An 18,833-nucleotide genomic window follows, 5' to 3' on the forward strand; every position below is an offset into this window, starting at 1 on the left:
GTCCAACCTGGCAGAAGACAGAGAGTAAAAAAAAATGCTTCCAACGAAGGAAGAACAAAACCAAACAAATGTGAAACAACAGTCAAACTGGTGTCTACATCGGTATTCATTTAAACAAGAGTACACCTCACAAATTCCTAGAGGTTGGGGGTGGTAGAGGATAGAGAAGACCTAAAATTGTACTTAAGAACCATGAAGATCAGGAGGCATCTTTGGAAGAGACTGGCTAGTACGAATATGCAGAACCTCGATCTACTGTGAAGTAACATTCAGCTGGGGTATCTGTCTGAACTGACTCAGCAAAACTGTGACCTGTAAACACCCCTCCCCCACACCGTCTGCACCTACGTCAGACGGGTAGGCTCTCAAAACAGTAGTCTTATGGTTTGAACTGGGTCATCTATGGATCTGTTATAAATCATGCTACACAGATTAAACTCCTGGAGAAGTAGTTCACAGCAGCTAAACAGTCTGGGGGAATTAAAGACCATGAAAAACATCTTTACCAATGGATCAAGAACAGCTCAAGATAAAACGATTAGCTATGTTCTAGTAACCACTGCTTGAAATGTGGTGACCTATAATGACAGGAAACTACTTTTGAGGGTAAAATAGAAAAGGGGTAAATAGATTTTTTTAAACTTGACATATTCATGCCTGGAATGCTTTGAAGTGCTAAGTTAAAACAAAGCAGGGAAAATGACATTCTCTTTTCTTCTTAAATATGTTGGGAAGCCAATACTATGTTATAAATAGAGAAAACCACCCCCAGGAAAGCTGGCAAATTCAAGAAGAAAAAGAGCTATTTAGGTTCCCTCTCTTTCAGTCTGTAAGAGGAGGGTGAAGTATTTATACAGGGAAACAGATTTTTGTCTTAAAAATTACAAATACTTCAATCTGGTAGAAATTATTGGAACTATAGTCCAAGACACGTTCTGCAGGCACATTAGAGGGACTTTAAATTCTGCCTTCAATCACTGCAGTCTTCACAAAACTGAAGGACACAATGAATAAATTGAAGGCAGCCACCTTTTAGGATCAGGTCTGCTATTTCCACCATTCTCCTGCCTGTAGAATTCCTAACCGAGAAATGTCACTCAAGCAAATAGTCATCTTCTATGGGGTGCAAGGCTCTTTATACTAAATGTTCCCAAGAACCTCAAAACAATACAGCCATTCACGGCTTAAGAGAGCACTAGGAAAAGAGCTGTCAAGGGCAAACCTTGGCTTTGGTTGCAGCTGAGGCAAGAGCAGCTGCTGCGGCTGTGGCTACATTTCCTTCAGAAATTTCATGTTCTACTTTCTTCTTCCCAATATCACTTTCTCTTTCTTTACAAGTATCAGTGAGTTCCTTGTTCTCTTCAGCCTCCTTTTCTTCTGGGGGGAAAAAAAACCAAACCAGAAAGCTTTATTACCAGTGTGCCCAGTCTCAATAGGCCATCTTACTTCTCACCTCTGCCACATGATGAACTAAGACTGATGCTACAAAGAGATCTCAGTGCCTTTTGCTTCTTAAGATTTCTACTGAACCATTCCATGCATTTAAGTCTGCTTCTATTTGAGATGGATGTTCTAAATAGTACACTTTGTCTTCTCTTTATTTCTCTAAGCTCTCTGTGTAGTTCCCTTGAATATAAAGGAAAATTCAGGGGAACTAAGCCCTAAGACCAATATGTTTGTTCATCAGTCAATGAAATGCTCTGGGAAACCCGAGGGTCTGGAGAAAATCAGAAGCTGAGAACAGAGTACTTCTGCAAGTCTTTTGAGTCAGGCAGGATGGGACACGCCAGCAACAGACTGGAAATAAAATGGCAGGTCTGTGTGGTGACTTCAGGCACAGCTGAACAACTTGTTTGTCTATATATCACTGAAAACAATGTAGCCACTAGCATCAGCACTGGTACCTAAGTGCAAAATAAAACTCAAATGCATATTTACTGTTATGTTAAGAAACACATAATAAATGAGGGAATATTTCTACACAATTTAACTGCCTACATTTCTCCAGTGCTTTTACTGTTTTATATAATAAAGTCCAAAGAGTTTCCTCAAATTACCTGATTTGGTATCTTCACTAACTTCACTATCCTGTTCTTTCTCACTATTTTTTTCATTTTCTCCATCTTGAGCTTTATCGCCTTCATCCATTTCATTCTCCCCTTTGTTTTCTGCCTGAAAGGGTTACAAAAGAAGAGGATAGAGAATGAGAAAAAAATTGTCCTTTTACAAGTGATATTATCTTAGAATAACAAAAGGTTCCACTATTTTGGGGAAGAAATGGACTAGGTTCAGAAAGGTCTTGGAGAGAAAAACTGGAAAAGAAATTAATAAATTCAGAGAAATACCTTTCACTACCCTCAACTCCTGAGCGCTCACGAGACTTTAAGTCTCCGAAGCACAAAGTTCCCACCCTCTCTGCTATAAGGCTAGGGATACAGTGTCCAAAGGAATGTCAGTGGGACTCATTTTCATTATTTACTGGTTAAATACTAAATAACTAAACAAACAAACAAATAAATAACTGGTTAGTTGGCTAGAAGGACTAAGAGCATTTAAAATGCACAGTATTGTTTAAACAACAAGGTCCTACTGTATAGCACAGAGAACTATATTCAGTATCCTATAATAAACCGTAATGGAAAAGAATATAAAAAAAGAATGTATATATATACATGTATAAGTGAATCATTTTGCTGTACAGCAGTAATTAACACAGCATTGTAAATCAACTACACTTCAATTAAAAAAAAAATAAATAAAATGCACAGTATCAACCAAGAAGATGAAATGCTGCCAAAATTAAAAGTTGACAAAGCTCTTCAATACAGCCATTTGCAATGGTTTTTAGGAGGAGCCACACTAGAGCAATCATTCATGTTCTGGGGACTGAAAACTTCAATTCCTCTGTGGTCAGCATTTGGTATCATTTGCTGATTTTGAAATCCCTGTGACCTTCGACAAATTGTATAACATCGTCTATAAAATGAAGAGACCATTATTGACTTGATGAACCTGTTTTAAGAACTCAATAAATTCATAAATGTAAATTACAAAGCACAGTATTTAGAACATTGTAAAAACTGTAATTAATTTTACTATTTTCCCCTTCCTCTCCTTATCTATATACAATTTTAAAGCACCGAATATAATCAAAATCTTAAATCCTTGCTTGTATATAGTCACTCAAACAGTGACTGACTGATTATCATGTATCCCGATCTTGAAGAGGCCCGATCTTGTACAGTCCTATTCTTCTTGGCTCCCCTCACGTTTACAGCCTCTACGTGACAGGGATCAGGACACAAACATACTAGGCACTTGGATGCCCTCTGCACACTGCCTTTAGTGTCTCCCCCTCCACTGCTGGTTGGAATATTCGATTCCCCATCCTCCATTTCAATCTTTGTAATTTTACTTGCTCTTTAAAACCTACTTCAAATGTCACCTTCTCATTAAGTTTTCCAAATATTTTTCTGCTGACAGTTAATTCTCCTAGAAAATTCCTTAATATTCTACAATTCTCTTCTGGCACAAGGACAGAACCCAAACCCTACAATTCAATATTCTTAAGGACCATAACTTTTGTATTCATATTCCCAACTGTGCCTGAAAGGGGTACCGAAGCAGAAGTTAGGGAGTAGATAAATCTTTGCTAAATAAATAAATAAATGAAAAATATCCTGTATTATGCCTTAAGAGAACTATACCTTAAACCAGCAAAGTCCAAATGGCTGACAGAATCACTTACAGTCCTCTGAGAGGGACCCAAAAGATCAAAATAAACCCAAACTGTTATGCTGTGAAAGGTAGTGCTCTCTGGCTTGCCTGCTGTGGGAGAATTCAGACAGACTGATTTTTTACCTTTTCAGGCTGCTGACCATCAGTATCTGTTTCCATTTTTTCCTCTTCAGCTCCTTCTACAAGCAAAGGAATAAAAACAAGTAGTAGTACAATGTGGGGGAAAAGTAAAAGCTATTATAAAGCTGTGAAAGTACCTGAAATACAACTACACACAGTAATACGGACAAATCTCACAACCATAAGGCTGACATAAAATAACACATACTTTATGATTCTACTAATTTAAAGTTCAAAAACAGATGAAAGTAATCCGTGGTGTTAGAAATCAGGACAGTGGTTAGCCAGGAAAGGGGTGGGTTCAAGAGTGGCTTGGGGTGCTGGTAATGATCTGTTTCTTGATCTTGGGGCTGCTTACATGACTGTGTTTAATTTGTGAAAATGCACTGAACTGCCCACTGAGGGTTTTCATTTTTCTGTATGCATAAAAATTAAAGTTCAAAAACACCTTTTAAGTAAAAAAAGGCAAAAATAAAAATAATTTATTTTTAAAGATACTTAACAAGTATATATTTTGAGTCAGTCAGATACTAGAGAAACAGTGCAGAGCTAGCGATTCACTGAACCTCAAGAGCATCACACTCTGGCTGGGGAGGACATAAGCCAACAAGCCCACTGTGTTTGTGTACAGATGAGACGCTGTGGGAAGCACAGAGGGTATGGCTATCTCAGTCAGGGAAGGATAATAATTGCATGAGAATTTTCGAGGCAGACATGGCTGGCGGGTGGGGGGCGGGGGCAGTGGTAGTACTTGTATAGAGAAGGACATTTCAAGGAAAGGAGGCAAAAAGACTCAAGGGCGTAGGGGAAATTTAAGTTGTGGTGACAACTAGAAAAGAGAAGAGAGATCAAAAAGAGGGAGATAACGCTGATAGGGGCTGTATAATGAAGAGACCTGAATGTTGTGCTAAGGAGGCCTTAACTATATCCTGTAGATAAAAAGTTAACAAAGACTTAAAAACAAAAACATGATACAATCAGATAAATATTTCTGGTTTTAGAACTTTATACATAAACAAATGTTTCAAACATAATGAGGGTTTGTTATGGTTTTAAATAAAAACATTCAAATATCCTATAGCTTAAATTTTTATATTGTCCTCATAAATTATAAGGCTAATAGCATTTATACTCAATGAGAATATTTAAACATATTAAACAAAGATGTTTAAAACTAACAGTGTTAAAGTTACTAAATAGGAAAATCTCTATTTATCCAATTCTTAAGAATATAATGAGATCTTCTTGCTTCCAGAATTACGGCTGAATAGGAGCTCCAAAGGACATGATATTTTAAGACATCATGAATCTCATATCAGGTAGAAGAGCTTTTAAAGATCACCACCTTCCCCAAAATGCCCAAGGCGTACAGAACCAGAAGTGGGACCAGAGTGTGGAAGTAGTGGGACCAGGTTCTGATTATTTGGGAATCTGAAAGGGAAAGGTTGCCTAGACATATTTGCTTCTAGTACCTCACCATCAGGAAGTTGAGCCCATGGACTAGCCAACTGCAGGGCAGGAAAGGAAGCCTAGGATTCGTGCACAGAGAGCCAGCCACAAGGATGGCCAATGTGATCTCAAGCCAGTGGCAATCCCTGGCTACCTGAAAAAGCAGCAGAAGCATCCTCTGCAGATAGTTTTTCCAATTCCAATTTTAGCCAAAAAGACATCAGAGTAATAAGCTCAACAAAGAGCAAACATCAAGAAAGAAAGCCACTAAGACTGAACAGAAACATTAATCAAACAGATTCAGAACCTGAGGATTGCCAATATGAGATCTGTCAGACCCTCAATCTAGTGTAGCCATGGATGCAATATGTAGAGAATCACAAAGATCTCCAATCAACGTGAGAGTATTAGCGATTATCAGAAATTAAAAAAAAAAAAAACCCAAAAGATAAAAATATTTCCTAGAAATGAAGTCAGGGTAAACAGATTAAATCAGGTGAAGAGAGAATTACAAAACTGTAAAACATATCTAAAGAAACGATCCATATATAGAACGGGACAATGGGGAATATGGAAACATGGAAAAAGATATGCCAGGCAAAACCAAATCCAAGGAATGGCAGTAGCCTTTCTATGGTACTGTAAGTCAATATAGACATTAAGAATAGAGTATTATTAGAAGTAGATGGTAAAACATAATGATGAAAAAGGTTTAATTCACCAAAAAATTGTTAATTTTTTATACTTTTAGGAACCTAATAAGAGTGTCAAACTATATAAAGCAAAAACTGACTGAATGGCAAAGAGAAAATGAAAATGTACATCATAGTAGGGAATTTAAACAGACTTGTCTCAATTAAGACATACAGTGGATAGTTCTAACATATACATGTAGAATTCTACACCTAACAATTAGAGAATATATACATATTAATTTCAAGCTTACATGGAACATTAAAAAAAATACTGATCACATCTTATAGCACACATACACACACAAATCAATAAGAAGTTTAATCCATTCTAAAAAAAAAAAATACTTATCACATATTAAGCCATAAAGCTACTTTTCACAAATTTCAAAAAGTCAATGGTATACAGACTAAGTTCTCTCACCACAGTGCAATGAAATTATAAGTTTAAAATATAAATTTCTCTGTGCTTGGAAATATAATTTTGAGAATCAGTAAAAATAGCACTTAGGAGGAAATGTAAATGTGAAATAAGCCTTCTTATTTTTACCTTAGAAAAGAAATAAAGGTTCAAAGTCTACAAGCTGTACATCCTTTTTAAGAAAATAGAAAAGAAAAACAGAATATAGGAGGTAGGGAGAAAAAAATTACAAGAGTGGAAAAAAAATCAAAGAAATTTAAAAAATAGAGTTTAAATATATAACAGAATCATATATCTCTTCCGTGACAGATCAAGAAAATAGATGAAAGGCACAAATTAATAATATTAGGAATGGAAGAAAGGCCGTAACTATTGATAAAAAAGCAAAGGTCAAAAAGGAAGTTGACAACAACCTACTGAAGAGGCGAAAATATTTGCAAATAATATGACTGATAAAGGGTTAATATCCAAAATATATAAACAGCTCACTCAATATAAAAAAAAATCCAATTAGAAAATGGGCAGAAAACCTGAATAAACATTTTCCAAAGAAGACATACAGATGGCCAATAGGCACACGAAAAGATGCTCAAAGTTGTTAATCATCAGAGAAATGCAAATCAAAACCCTATGAGGTATCACCTCACACCTTTCAAAATGGCTCTCAACAAAAAGACCACAAATAACACATGCTGGCAAGGATGTGGAGAAAAGGGAACCGTAGTACACAGTTGGTGGGAATGTAAATCGGTGCAGTCATTATGGAAAAACAGTATGGAGGTTCCTCAAAAAACTAAAAATAAAACTTCCATATGATCTAGCAATTCCACTCCTGGATATATATTCAAAGAAATGAAGACACTAATTCAAAAAGATACAAGCAACCCAATGTGTGTAGCAGCAGTTACTTAACAGTGGCCAAGATATGGATACAACCTAAGTATACACCAAAGGATGAATGGATAAAGAAGATGTGGAACACACACACACACACACACACACACACACACACACACACACACACACACACAGGAATATTACTCAGCCATAAAAAACAATGGAATTTTGCCATGTGCAACAACATGGGTGGACTTGGAGGGTACTATGCTTAGTGAAATAAATCAGACAGAGAAAGACAACTACTCTATGTTATCACTTATATGAGGAATATAAAAAATAAAACAAACTAACATAACAAAACAGAAAGACTCACAGATACAGAGAATAAATTAGTGGTTACCAGTGAGGAGAGTGAAGGGGAGAGTGGCAAGACAGGGGTAGGGGATTAAGAGGTACAAACTATTAGGTATAAAATAAATAAGCAACAAGGACATATTTTATAGTACAGGGAATATAGCCAATATTTTATAATAACTATAAATGTAGTATAAGCTATAAAAATATATTGAATCACTATGTTGTACATCTGAAACTAATATAATATTGTAAATCAACTACACTTTAATAAAAAAGTGGAAGTGACAAACTGTTCTGAAAAACTTCAGGCCAAATAAAATAGGAAAATTAGATTAAATGAACAAATTATTAGAAAATTTATTTACTAAACAGATTTGGGAAGAAAAAGAAGTACACTAACAGAAAAACTGAAATAGTTTAAAAAAAACAAAAACACCACAGGTTCAGATGTTTTTACTGGGGAATTCTACTTTTTTTTTTTTAAATAAATTTATTTTATTTTTTTATTTTTGGCTGCATTGGGTCTTCGTTGCTGCGCGCAGGCTTTCTCTAGTTGCAGCGAGCAGGGGCCACTCTTCGTTGAGGTGCTCAAGCTTCTCACTGCGGTGGCTTCTCTTGTTGCGGAGCACAGGCTCTAGGCGTGCAGGCTTCAGCAGTTGTGGCTCACGGGCTCTAGAGCACAGGCTCAGCAGTTGTGGCTCACGGGCTTAGTTACTCCGCGGCATGTGGGATCTTCCTGGACCAGGGCTCAAACTCGTGTTCCCTGCGTTGGCAGGCAGGTTCTTAACCACTGTGCCACCAGGGAAGCCCTCTACCAAACTTTTAGGGAAAAGATGATTATAATCTTCATAAACTTTTCCGGAGAACACAGAAAAGGGAATACCTTCTAACTCATTCTATGAGGCCAGTATAACCTTGATTCACAAATCAGATATGGACAACAGATAAGGAATATTAGAGGACACTAGACTAAATCTCATTCATAATCACAAATGAAAAACTCCTAAACAAAATATCTAAAGACAGAAAACAGCAGTATATAAAAAAGGCAATATATTATGACAAAATAATATGACAGTAACAGAAGAGTGATATAACATTAATATGTCTATCAACTTATTTGCTCACACACATAAAAAGTAATAAAACTGAGTATCTTTCATGACAAGCTAGCTTTCATGACAAGGGCTAAAAGGAAAGTTCCTGTGCTCCCCAAAGATTGTTACTGATAATCCTACAATAAATGTCATTCTTCATGGAGAGATGCCTATAGTATTCCATTTAAAATCAAGAGCAAGACATGGATACCAGTATTACTACTTTCCTTTGATACTGCCATAGAAATCTTGGTCTAGGTAGTCAATAAAGAAAAAGAAATTAAAGAGGGCTGGAAAGGAAACAAGAAAATACTTATGATTTGCAGAGAATAAAACTATGTACCTAGAAGAATCCGCAGAAAAGTTATTAGAAATAATGACAGCGTTGCAAGGCAGTTAGCTATAAAATTAACGTGCAAAATCAACTGCGTTTCGATATGCTAACAAAAATCAATTCTAGATAAAGACATATTAAAAAAAAAACTTGAATCATCTCCTAATCACAACACAAAAAGTGCCAACCATAAAACAGAAGACAAAACTCTATTAATATCAAGGACTTCTTTTCATTGAGATGACAGAAAGACCAAGTAACAAAATAAGAGAAAACACATGTAGCACAGCAACTAGAAGATTAGTACAACAGATTTATAAAGAAAAACATAAATACTATAGAAAAGTAAGTAAAAGACAAGAACAGTTATTCTACAGAATGACATATGACCAGTAAATTTAAGATACTCAAATTAGTTATAAGAGAAATGTAATTTAAAACCATAAAAGAACATCATTTTACACCTGCTACATCAGCAGAGTCTAACACTAGGAAGGTGTTGGATCAAGTGTTACTGGTCAACTTTGGGAAAAAACTTGGAGTTTCCTAAAACAGTGTTGCTCATGTTCAAGGTTCAATGTTCCAGAATGTTCAATGCTCTTTTCTCCTTTCCTTTATTAAGAAATCTACTTTATGAAAAAATGACAACTGAATTAAAGAGAGCTTAGTGATGCATACTTCTTAACTCAGTGTGGCAACTGGTCCACCAACCACACTTCAAGGAGCACTGCATCTAAGCAAAACCCTGTATGTGTACACTGTGAGGCATGTACAAGACTGTATGTACATGCATGTTTGAAATAGAAAAACAGGAAACAACCCAAACTGTCTGTTCAACAATAAGAGAAGGGATAATTAAAATGAGTTATAATCACATACCAGAATATCTTACAGCAGTGGAAATAAATTAACTATGGTTACATGGATAATGCAACTTCATGAATAAATACTGAAAATATAATACTGAGTTAAAAATAAAAGTCTTAGAAGTATAAATCTACCATGGTTTCTAAAGCTTAAAAACAAACAAAATTATAACCAACATATATTAAGTACATCTTTGTGATTAAAAATTGCTTATGGGCTTCCCTGGTGGCGCAGTGGTTAAGAATCCATCTGCCAATGCAGGGGACACGGGTTCGAGCCCTGGTCTGGGAAGATCCCACATGCAGCGGAGCAACTAAGCCCGTGCACCACAGCTACTTCGCCTGCGCTCTAAAGCCCGCAAGCCACAACTACTGAGCCTGCGTGCCACAACTACTGAGCCTGCGTGCCACAACTACTGAGCCCGCGAGCCACAACTACTGAGCCCGCGTGCCACAACTACTGAGTCCACGTGCCACAACTACTGAGCTCGTGCGCCTAGAGCCCATGCTCCGCAACAAGAGAAGCCACCGCAATGAGAAGCCCACGCACCGCAACGAAGAGTAGCCCCTGCTCGCCGCAACTAGAGAAAGCCCGCGTGCAGCAACAAAGACCCAACACAGCCAAAAAATAAATAAATAAAATAAATAAATATTTTTAAAAAATTGTTTAAAACATAGCTGAACAATATTAAAAAATTCAGGATTCTTAAGGCTGGGAGTGGGACGGTGAAAAGATGAGGTAAGAGGGAAACAGAGAGAAATCACTGGTAATGTTCTAATTAGTTCAGATGAAATATGTAACATGCATTAAGACACATTAAAATATAACAATAAAATGACTTGAACAAAAAAACCAAATGCAGATGGAGTTTTTTTAAGCCCCCAAACCTCACAAGTTACTCTTTTTTTTTGAGAATCATACAGGTGTTTTCTTTATTTATTTTTAACATCTTTATTGGAGTATTATTGCTTTACAATGGTGTGTTAGTTTCTGCTTTATAACAAAGTGAATCACCTATACATATACATATATCCCCATATCTCCTCCCTCTGGCGTATCCCTCCCTCCCTCCTTATCCCACCCTTCTAAGTGGTCACAAAGCACTGAGCTGATCTCCCCTCACAAGTTACTCTTAACTGAATGTGCATTAGGCCACCTTTGCTGAGTCAACAATTACACACTGAATAAGTATTATGTGGGAGAAATGCAGTATTTTTTTTATAAAAATAATCTACATTTGAAATAACTAACCACAACCTATAGCTCTGCATTCTAAAAAGATAACACTCTCTCTCTATTGTAAGGCAAGCCAAATTTGATATCAACTCTTTAATTAGCTATGATTCCAAGATGAAGAGTTACATAATATTAATATCCATTCATATAATGATGGTGCAGTTAGAGACAGACCCTCTGTAAGGGGGAAAATCTCAGACTTTTAAGGAGATGTCTATTAAGAGTTTAATTATGAGTTGTGTATTTCTCAAAATGCTACGTGCAAGAGTATGTAAAGTGTCTTCTATCAACATTTTTTTAAAGCTGCTATTAGACATATTCTTGGGGAGAGAGAGACAGAGAGAAAGAGAGGGAGGGAAGGAGAGAGGGTGCGTGCATGCACGCTTGTCTTTGGTCTGAATTCTGATTAGAACTGTAAACCCTGAAGAGGTTGCAGCCGCTCACATATCCCTTAATGTCATATTTTTTTAATATTTATTTTATTTATTATTTATTTTATTTATATGGTTGCACTGGGTCTTAGTTGCGGCAGGTGGGCTCCTTAATTGTGGCATACGGGATCTAGTTCCCTGACCACGGATCGAACCTGGGACCCCTGCAATGGGAGCGTGGAGTTTTAACCACTGTGCCACCAGGGAATTCCCCTCCCTTAATGTCACCTTGTTGGTGTCAATAAATTAGAAGGTTGAGAATCTTTCCCTACAAATATATGGCCTGACCCATGTCTGCAGAGTTAATGAAAGAAGATACTAGAATGAATAAAATGAAATCCCCAACTTAGAAACACATAACATAAACTAGTGAGCGACATGCCAAAGACAAAAAGAAAGAGAAAGTAAAAAAAAAATCCTCTGACCAGGTAATTAATGCCTTGTCAGCCAGGGGAAAATACCAACATCACAGTTTACAATTAGCTCTTTATGCTGTAGAACGGGTTGGTAAACATTTTCTGTAAAGGGTGAGATAGTAACTCTTTTCAGCTTTGCAGGCCCCACAGTCCTAGTTGCATCTACTCAACTCTGCCATAGTAGCACAAAATCAGCCACAAAAGCCGCTTGGAAATGAATGGGTGTGGCTGTGTTCCAATAAAACTTCATGGACACTGAAATCTAAACGTCATATAATTTTTGCATATCACAAAATACTATTCTTTTGGTTTTATCCAAACATTTAAAAATGTAAAATCCATTCTCATATATTGTGGGCTAAATAAAAATAGGTGGCAACTTGGATTTGGCCCAAGAACCAAAATTTGCTAACCCCTGCTCTAGAAAAATAGGATGAGTTCTGGATACAGACTAAGTACGAATCCTGTCCCCACAATTTACCAGCTCAAGTGACCCTGGGCAAGCTCCTTAGTTGACAGCGGCTTCAGTTTGCTTAGGTACAAAAGGAGAATAATTATTATTTCCTTCACAAGGGTAGTGCTAAGGATTAAGTTAATTATTTCATGTAAAATGCAATAACTGTCTGGCTCATAGTGAGTGCTCAATGACAATTATTAATATTATCAGAAAGTTCAGTTGGCTGGACCCAGGCCCTATCTCTCTATTAACATGAGCCCTTTCCGTGGCCTTTGGCACTGCTTCAGGGACAACAAAGGGCTCTCATTCTTCCCTGGACTGCCAAAGATCCTTCCCAATCTAGTTTATTATCTGACTTACCCTCCCCATGTGATCTTTTCTGCAAAAGACCAGTTGGTTTTATAAAATGACCTGCCCATGTCCCATTCTCTTAAAATGTTACTAATGGGTCAGCGATACCTGACCAATCTGATCAACAAGGGGTCAACAAACGAGGGCAGCTTTTGTAAATAAAATTTTATCAGAACACAGCCGAGCTCATTTATTTAAGTATTGTCTATGGATGCTTTTGCACCACAAAGGCAGAATTGAGTAGTTGCGACAGAGACCATCTGGTCTGCAAAAACCTAAAGTTTTTACCATTTGGCCCTTTATAGAAAAAGGTTGTTAACCTCTGTGATAGAAAATTCATGCTAATATGACAGTCCTGCTTATGAACAAAGATACTCTGGACACTGTATCTTTGAGACACTGTCTGAAGACACTATCTTCAGAGACACTGTCGGACTCTGAAGGTCTCAACTTTAATGTTGGAAATTGAGGGACACTGGTGGTGAGACGCAAGGGTGGCCTCATGCGACACCTGCCTCAAGGTTTTCACGTCCTTGTATGAACCCCTTCTCTTGAGTGTGAGTAGCATCTGTGATTTGTTTCTAGCCACAACAGAATACAGCAAAGGTGACAGGATGTTAGTTTATATAAGACCCTGTGCTGTTACTTGCTCTGGAGACCCTCCTTGCTGGCTTGATGAAGTAAGCTGCCATGCTGGGGAAGCCTAAATGGCAAAGAACCCTGGGTGGCCCTAGGAGCTGAGGGAAGCTTCCAGCTAGCAAGAAACTGAGGCTTTCCATTCTACAACTGGAAGTAAATGAATTCTGAGAACAGGAGTGACCTTGGGGGTGGATTCTTCAACAGATGAGAACGTAGTCCAGCCACCTTGATGGTAGCCTTTTGAGATCCTATGCAGAGGACAAGTTAGGCTGTGCATAGACTTCTGACTCACAGAAACTATGAGATAATAAATATATCTTGTTTTAAGCCACTCATTTTGTGGTAATTTGTTATGCAGCAATAGATAACCACTATACCTCCTAAGCTTTTGAATGAACCTCAACCGAGGGTGAGAAGCAAATTATCTAGCATCCATGATAACAATGTCTTCAGAGACTACAAATAGAAAATGGTCTCATCCACCAGACTATTTCGTTTCCAGTCACCACCCCTTTCTCCTAGCTTCTGCAGTGCAGGGTGGTTTTCAGTCTAGTAATAATATGGTTAGCAAAACCAAAATGAGGAGAGAGAGAAACCATTCCCTAAAGAGTTGAGGGAACTGGAAAAGTTAGCTTTGAGGAGAGAATTAAATGCTTGCAAAATACCTGCCTTTAATAAAGTATGTTATGAATAAGTAATGATGCTCTTTAGAAAGAATTATGATTATTTGGTGAGAATACTCTTCATTTCCTACACATCATCTGTAAACTGCCAGCAGTTACTTCCTAAAACAGACAAAACCACGTTACTTCTACTCTCTGGCATCTTCTCAAAGTCTACAAGGTAAAAAGCCCTTCAAAATCAGCCCCACACCTACAAAGCTGCCCTTGGCCACAGTACCTGCTCCCCACAGACTTCTCTGTACTATTTTCAGAATATGCCACCTATGTTCATTCCTTCTTCCTTCTTCATTATTGTTTAAAAGGTCATGTCCTTGGTGCAGCCTTCCCTAACTGACCCAAGCATAAATAATCGTGTTTCCTCCACATGTGCCTCTACCTATAGCTGTATTTCCTTTTTATAATGATATCCCCTCCCCCACCATAAATATTCTTCAAGGACAGGGTGATTATTTAATTCAGTGATTCACAAAGTGTGGTCTAGGTACCTTGGGGGTTCCCAAGGTCAAAACTATTTTCACAGCAACACAAAGATGTTACTTGCCTTTTCACTCTCATCTCACACAAGTGTGGCGTATGGCTTTCCAGAGGCTGCATGATGAAGTCAGCTATAGAAATGTGCACCTATGTATTATTTTTTAAAAGTTTCCCAGTACCAATTTTTAAACTTTTTTAAAAAAATAAATTTATTTATTTATTTGTTTTTTTAAAATTTTTGGCTGTGTTAAGTCTCCGTTGCTGTGCACACGGGCTTTCCCCAGTTGCAGTGAGCGGGGGCTACTCTTTGTTGCAGTGCGCATGCTTCTCACTGCGGTGGCTTCTCCTGTTGCTGAGCACGGGTTCTAGGCGCACAGGCTTCAGTAGCTGTGGCTCACAGGCTCTAGAGCGCAGCCTCAGTAGTTGTGGTGCACGGGCTTGGCTCCTCCGCGGCATGTGGGATCTTCCCGGGCCAGGGATGGAACCCATGTCCCCTGCACTGGCAGGCGGATTCTTAACCACTGTGCCACCTGGGAAGCCCTCCCACTATCAATTTTTAATATAGTAAATGTCAACAGATATAATACAAATAAACTGAAGAAGCATTTTGGGTTCCTTGATATTTTAAAAAGGCAAAGAAGTCCTGAGACCAAAACATTTTAGAAATGTGAGTCCAATAATTTTTGTCTTCCCAGGGAAGGAGAGAATGGTAGGAACTCATTCAACACTTCTGGGAGACTAATCACGTCATTCCCTGTATTAAAGTTCAAACGTTCCATAAAGCTGGCAATATACAGTCTAACCAGGCTCGCGAGCCTTGTATCAAACTCTCTATAACCTAGCTCCAACCTACCTCTGTAAGCTGCTCTCTTTCTACATCCTTATTTGAACTTTGTATTGTGGCCAACCTGGTTTACTTCCTGCCATTTGAACAACCTTCCATTTCCATCTCTGTGCCTTTGTTCACATTGTTCTACAGAATTGAATACTGTACTTGCTCCAATCAGGCTCAGTGACATTGTAAACTTCTTTTTTCAACATTCAGCTCAAATCCTACTTTCTTTGTGAAGTCTTCTCTAGCCTAAAATTACACGTCCCATTGTGTTCATTCTTACAGCACTTCCTATCTACAGTCCTCCTTGAACAATTAATACTATATACTTCATTCTATCTCCAATCCTCCAACACTGAATTATTTTTCCATGTATATGTAACTCATCACAAAAAATAGCCCCAATTATTAGAGGGTATTTCGTGTGTCTTACATAACTGCCCCACAGCAAAAGAGCTACATCAAGTAACTGATATAGTTATACCTGATTTGACCAAAAAAAAAAAAAAAAAGTCACCAAAGGCAGACAATTGTATTACATAAGGGAAGCCAATTTCTTCCTAAAAATTCTTATCCTACCATCTAATAAATATGATTCATTAGGCAAGTCACTTAAATCCTAGCTAGTCCTTAGAGGTTAAATGTCCTATTGTGAGCTGCTCAGAAGTCTGAATTTCTATTTCAATGCCTCTTGAAATAGATCTGAAAGAGCCCTTCAAATAAAACAGTGACAAACAGAAGAGAGAAGCCCACTCCACATGACGTAGTCAAAGATCAAATACTGATCTACTTTTTCCTGAGGTTCACTAGCCTAGCATGTTTTCACACATTGGTGTTTTAGAACTGCCTGACTTTAAAGATGTTATGGGAATCCTCAGGATGAGAAGAATGAGGCTATTTATATGCTGTGAATAGTATCTGAGGCAAGAATTGTAACAGTCACTTCTGGGCTTTATGTTCCTAGAAAGTGACCTTTTCAACATTATTATTATCAGGATGCTCTTCTTAATCTCCTGATGGACTCCAGACTAGTTCTTAACCTTCTCGAAAACTAGGAGTAATGAGTTGGGTTCTTCTGCACAGAGCTGTGACACATTATTCAAGATACACTCCTTGGAGTCCTGTATTCCATAAGGTGTTAATCCACTCACTGATACAGAAGAATCTTCTCTGAACGTTCTACTTGTGATTCAATTTCCCTAAAAGCATAGTCAATTATAAGGAAAAAGCATCAATGAACTTAATCTTTCAAATTCCTCTAAACCAGAATTAAGATACAGACGGTAAATCTACTCAGTAGCAAAAATAAATAAATAAATAAAATAAAACCAATACTTGAGGCTAGGAAATACAAATGGAGGGTACAATAGTAAGTATCTGACACTCTTGACAGGTTCTTAAATGTACATATACATTCCAACTCTCTAGGGAGAAGGGCTGATGACCTAAAAGGGGCTGAGAGTCATTCCGTTATGATATTTATTTAGGAAAATGTTCTTATTCTTAGGAGACACATGCTGAATTATTTAGGGGGTACAAAGAATCATGATGTCTACAACTTAACTTTGAAATAATTCACCAAAATAATAATAAAATAAAAATTATTTATTAGATTCCTAGATAGATAAAAATGGCAAAATTGAACCTAACTGGTAGGCATACGAGATTTCACTGTGCTATCCTATCAACATTTCAGTATGTTTGGCTACAAGTAAACAGGTTATCAGAAAGGCTATTTTGTTTAGTCTCCAGGTCAAATTAAAAAAAAAAAATTAATGAAGCTCTTTAATAAAAGGCTTAGTGATAAAGTAAAAAAAAATCTTTAATATTCAAACATATTACGTACATTATTTGAAAAACAAATCAATTTAACAATTCCTAGGTGGGGTCTATTCTCAACCTAGTAGAATAAAACTTAAAAACATAGGTCAGACCCTGACACTCTTCCGCTCAAACCCCTCATTTGGCTCCACCTCAGAGTAAACATTAAAATGTTACAATGGCCCACAAGGCCCCTCATAATCTCCTTTGACCTCCTCTACCCTGCAATTCAGCTACCTGCCCATGATTCTCCTTGTTATTCCTCAACTATGCCAGGCAGCTCCTGTCCAGCGGCCTGTACACTGGCTGCTCCCAATGCTTGGAACCCTTTGACCTTAGATGTCTACACGGTTCCCCCTTCCTTGCCTTCCACTTACATCTTTGCTCAAATGTCACTTTCTTGGTGAGACATTCATTCCCTGACCATTTAAAACTGCAATTCCCCACACTTCACTCTTATTGACAGGTCCCTGCTCTATTTTCACCATGCCACTTACCAGCCAACACACTCTTTCTACATATTTACATTTAATGTATACATTCTAAGCTTTACATATTAGACGCCTGTCCATCTTCCACCTATAAAATATAAAGTCCACAAGGGCAGGAATTTTGGTTGGCTTTGTTTACCAGTACCCTAGCACCTAGAACACAATGAGACGCCATGGTAACACAACATATTTACAGTCTTATTTATCTCTTAGTTAAAAGGGGAAAAAAAGTTTAGCTTAAAACTGATATCCCAGGCCTTCCCTGGTGGCACAGTGGTTGAGAATCTGCCTGCTAATGCAGGGGACACGGGTTCGAGCCCTGGTCTGGGAAGATCCCACATGCCGCGGAGCAACTGGGCCCGTGAGCCACAACTGCTGAGCCTGCGCGTCTGGAGCCTGTGCTCCGCAACGAGAGGCCACGATAGTGAGAGGCCCACGCACCACAATGAAGAGTGGCCCCCGCTCGCGCAACTAGAGGAAGCCCTTGCACAGAAACGAAGACCCAACACAGCCAAAAATATAAATAAATAAATAATAATTAAAGGTGCTAATAATTTAAAACAAACAAACAAAAAAAACTGATATCCCATCTAAGAATGGTTATGTGGTATGGGCTCATACACTGAATTTTGCTGTGAGTTTCTCAGCACTTAATCTTGTATAGATGAAACATCCACAGCCACTCTTGCCTGTCTCTTTATGCAGAGCCTAGGTTTTCAGGAGGGCCGGTCTTTTCCTATTGCATTTGCCATAGTATATAACGTAATACATACAATGGAGCTATTAGACCTTCAATGTTTAAAACTTCTCTTCATTTCTTTGGTCTTAACTTCTCTCACCTTCCCCTATAACTGAAAGCAAATAAAATCTCATAATATTTTTAGGTTAAATAAAGAGGTCTCAAATATCAGTATTATTTTTTCTATTCCTAGAATGGTCTCTGGTCAAACAAAAAACCACACAAACTTAGAGAAATCAGTAGATACTCATCAATGATTACAGTGTTAAAAGACGCTGAACTAAAGAAACTCCTGGGACTTCCCTGGTGGTGCAGTGGTTAAGCATCCGCCTGCCAATGCAGGGGACA

The 18,833-nt window shown here is 37.8% G+C and overlaps 1 protein-coding gene and 1 long non-coding RNA gene across 6 annotated transcripts in view; one reads left to right on the forward strand and one right to left on the reverse strand.

The window, feature by feature from the left end:
* Nucleotides 1-18,833, reverse strand: part of SMARCC1 (SWI/SNF related BAF chromatin remodeling complex subunit C1) — a 182,618-nt gene that overhangs the window by 44,750 nt on the left and 119,035 nt on the right. For 4 of the 5 annotated variants that reach the window (XR_014250518.1, XM_082411971.1, XM_082411973.1 and 1 more), the window contains exons 22-24: nucleotides 3,862-3,917; nucleotides 2,058-2,172; nucleotides 1,223-1,377 (exon numbers count right to left, since the gene is read on the reverse strand). Coding sequence is in view for 4 of the 5 variants with exons in the window: in XM_082411971.1 (XP_082268097.1) it covers nucleotides 1,223-1,377; nucleotides 2,058-2,172; nucleotides 3,862-3,917 (326 nt within the window). In the remaining variant the exon portion in view is untranslated. The remainder of the gene's footprint in view (nucleotides 1-1,222; nucleotides 1,378-2,057; nucleotides 2,173-3,861; nucleotides 3,918-18,833) is intronic. The other variant, XM_082411972.1, reaches the window with a different exon arrangement.
* Nucleotides 3,925-18,833, forward strand: part of LOC309637421 — a 107,862-nt gene continuing 92,953 nt past the window's right edge. Inside the window, exon 1 of the long non-coding RNA XR_014250525.1 lies at nucleotides 3,925-18,161. This is a non-coding gene — a long non-coding RNA (uncharacterized lncRNA). The remainder of the gene's footprint in view (nucleotides 18,162-18,833) is intronic.

The sequence above is a fragment of the Balaenoptera physalus genome (assembly GCF_965194825.1).
Source record: "Balaenoptera physalus genome assembly, chromosome: 11".
Lineage (NCBI taxonomy): Eukaryota > Metazoa > Chordata > Mammalia > Artiodactyla > Balaenopteridae > Balaenoptera > Balaenoptera physalus.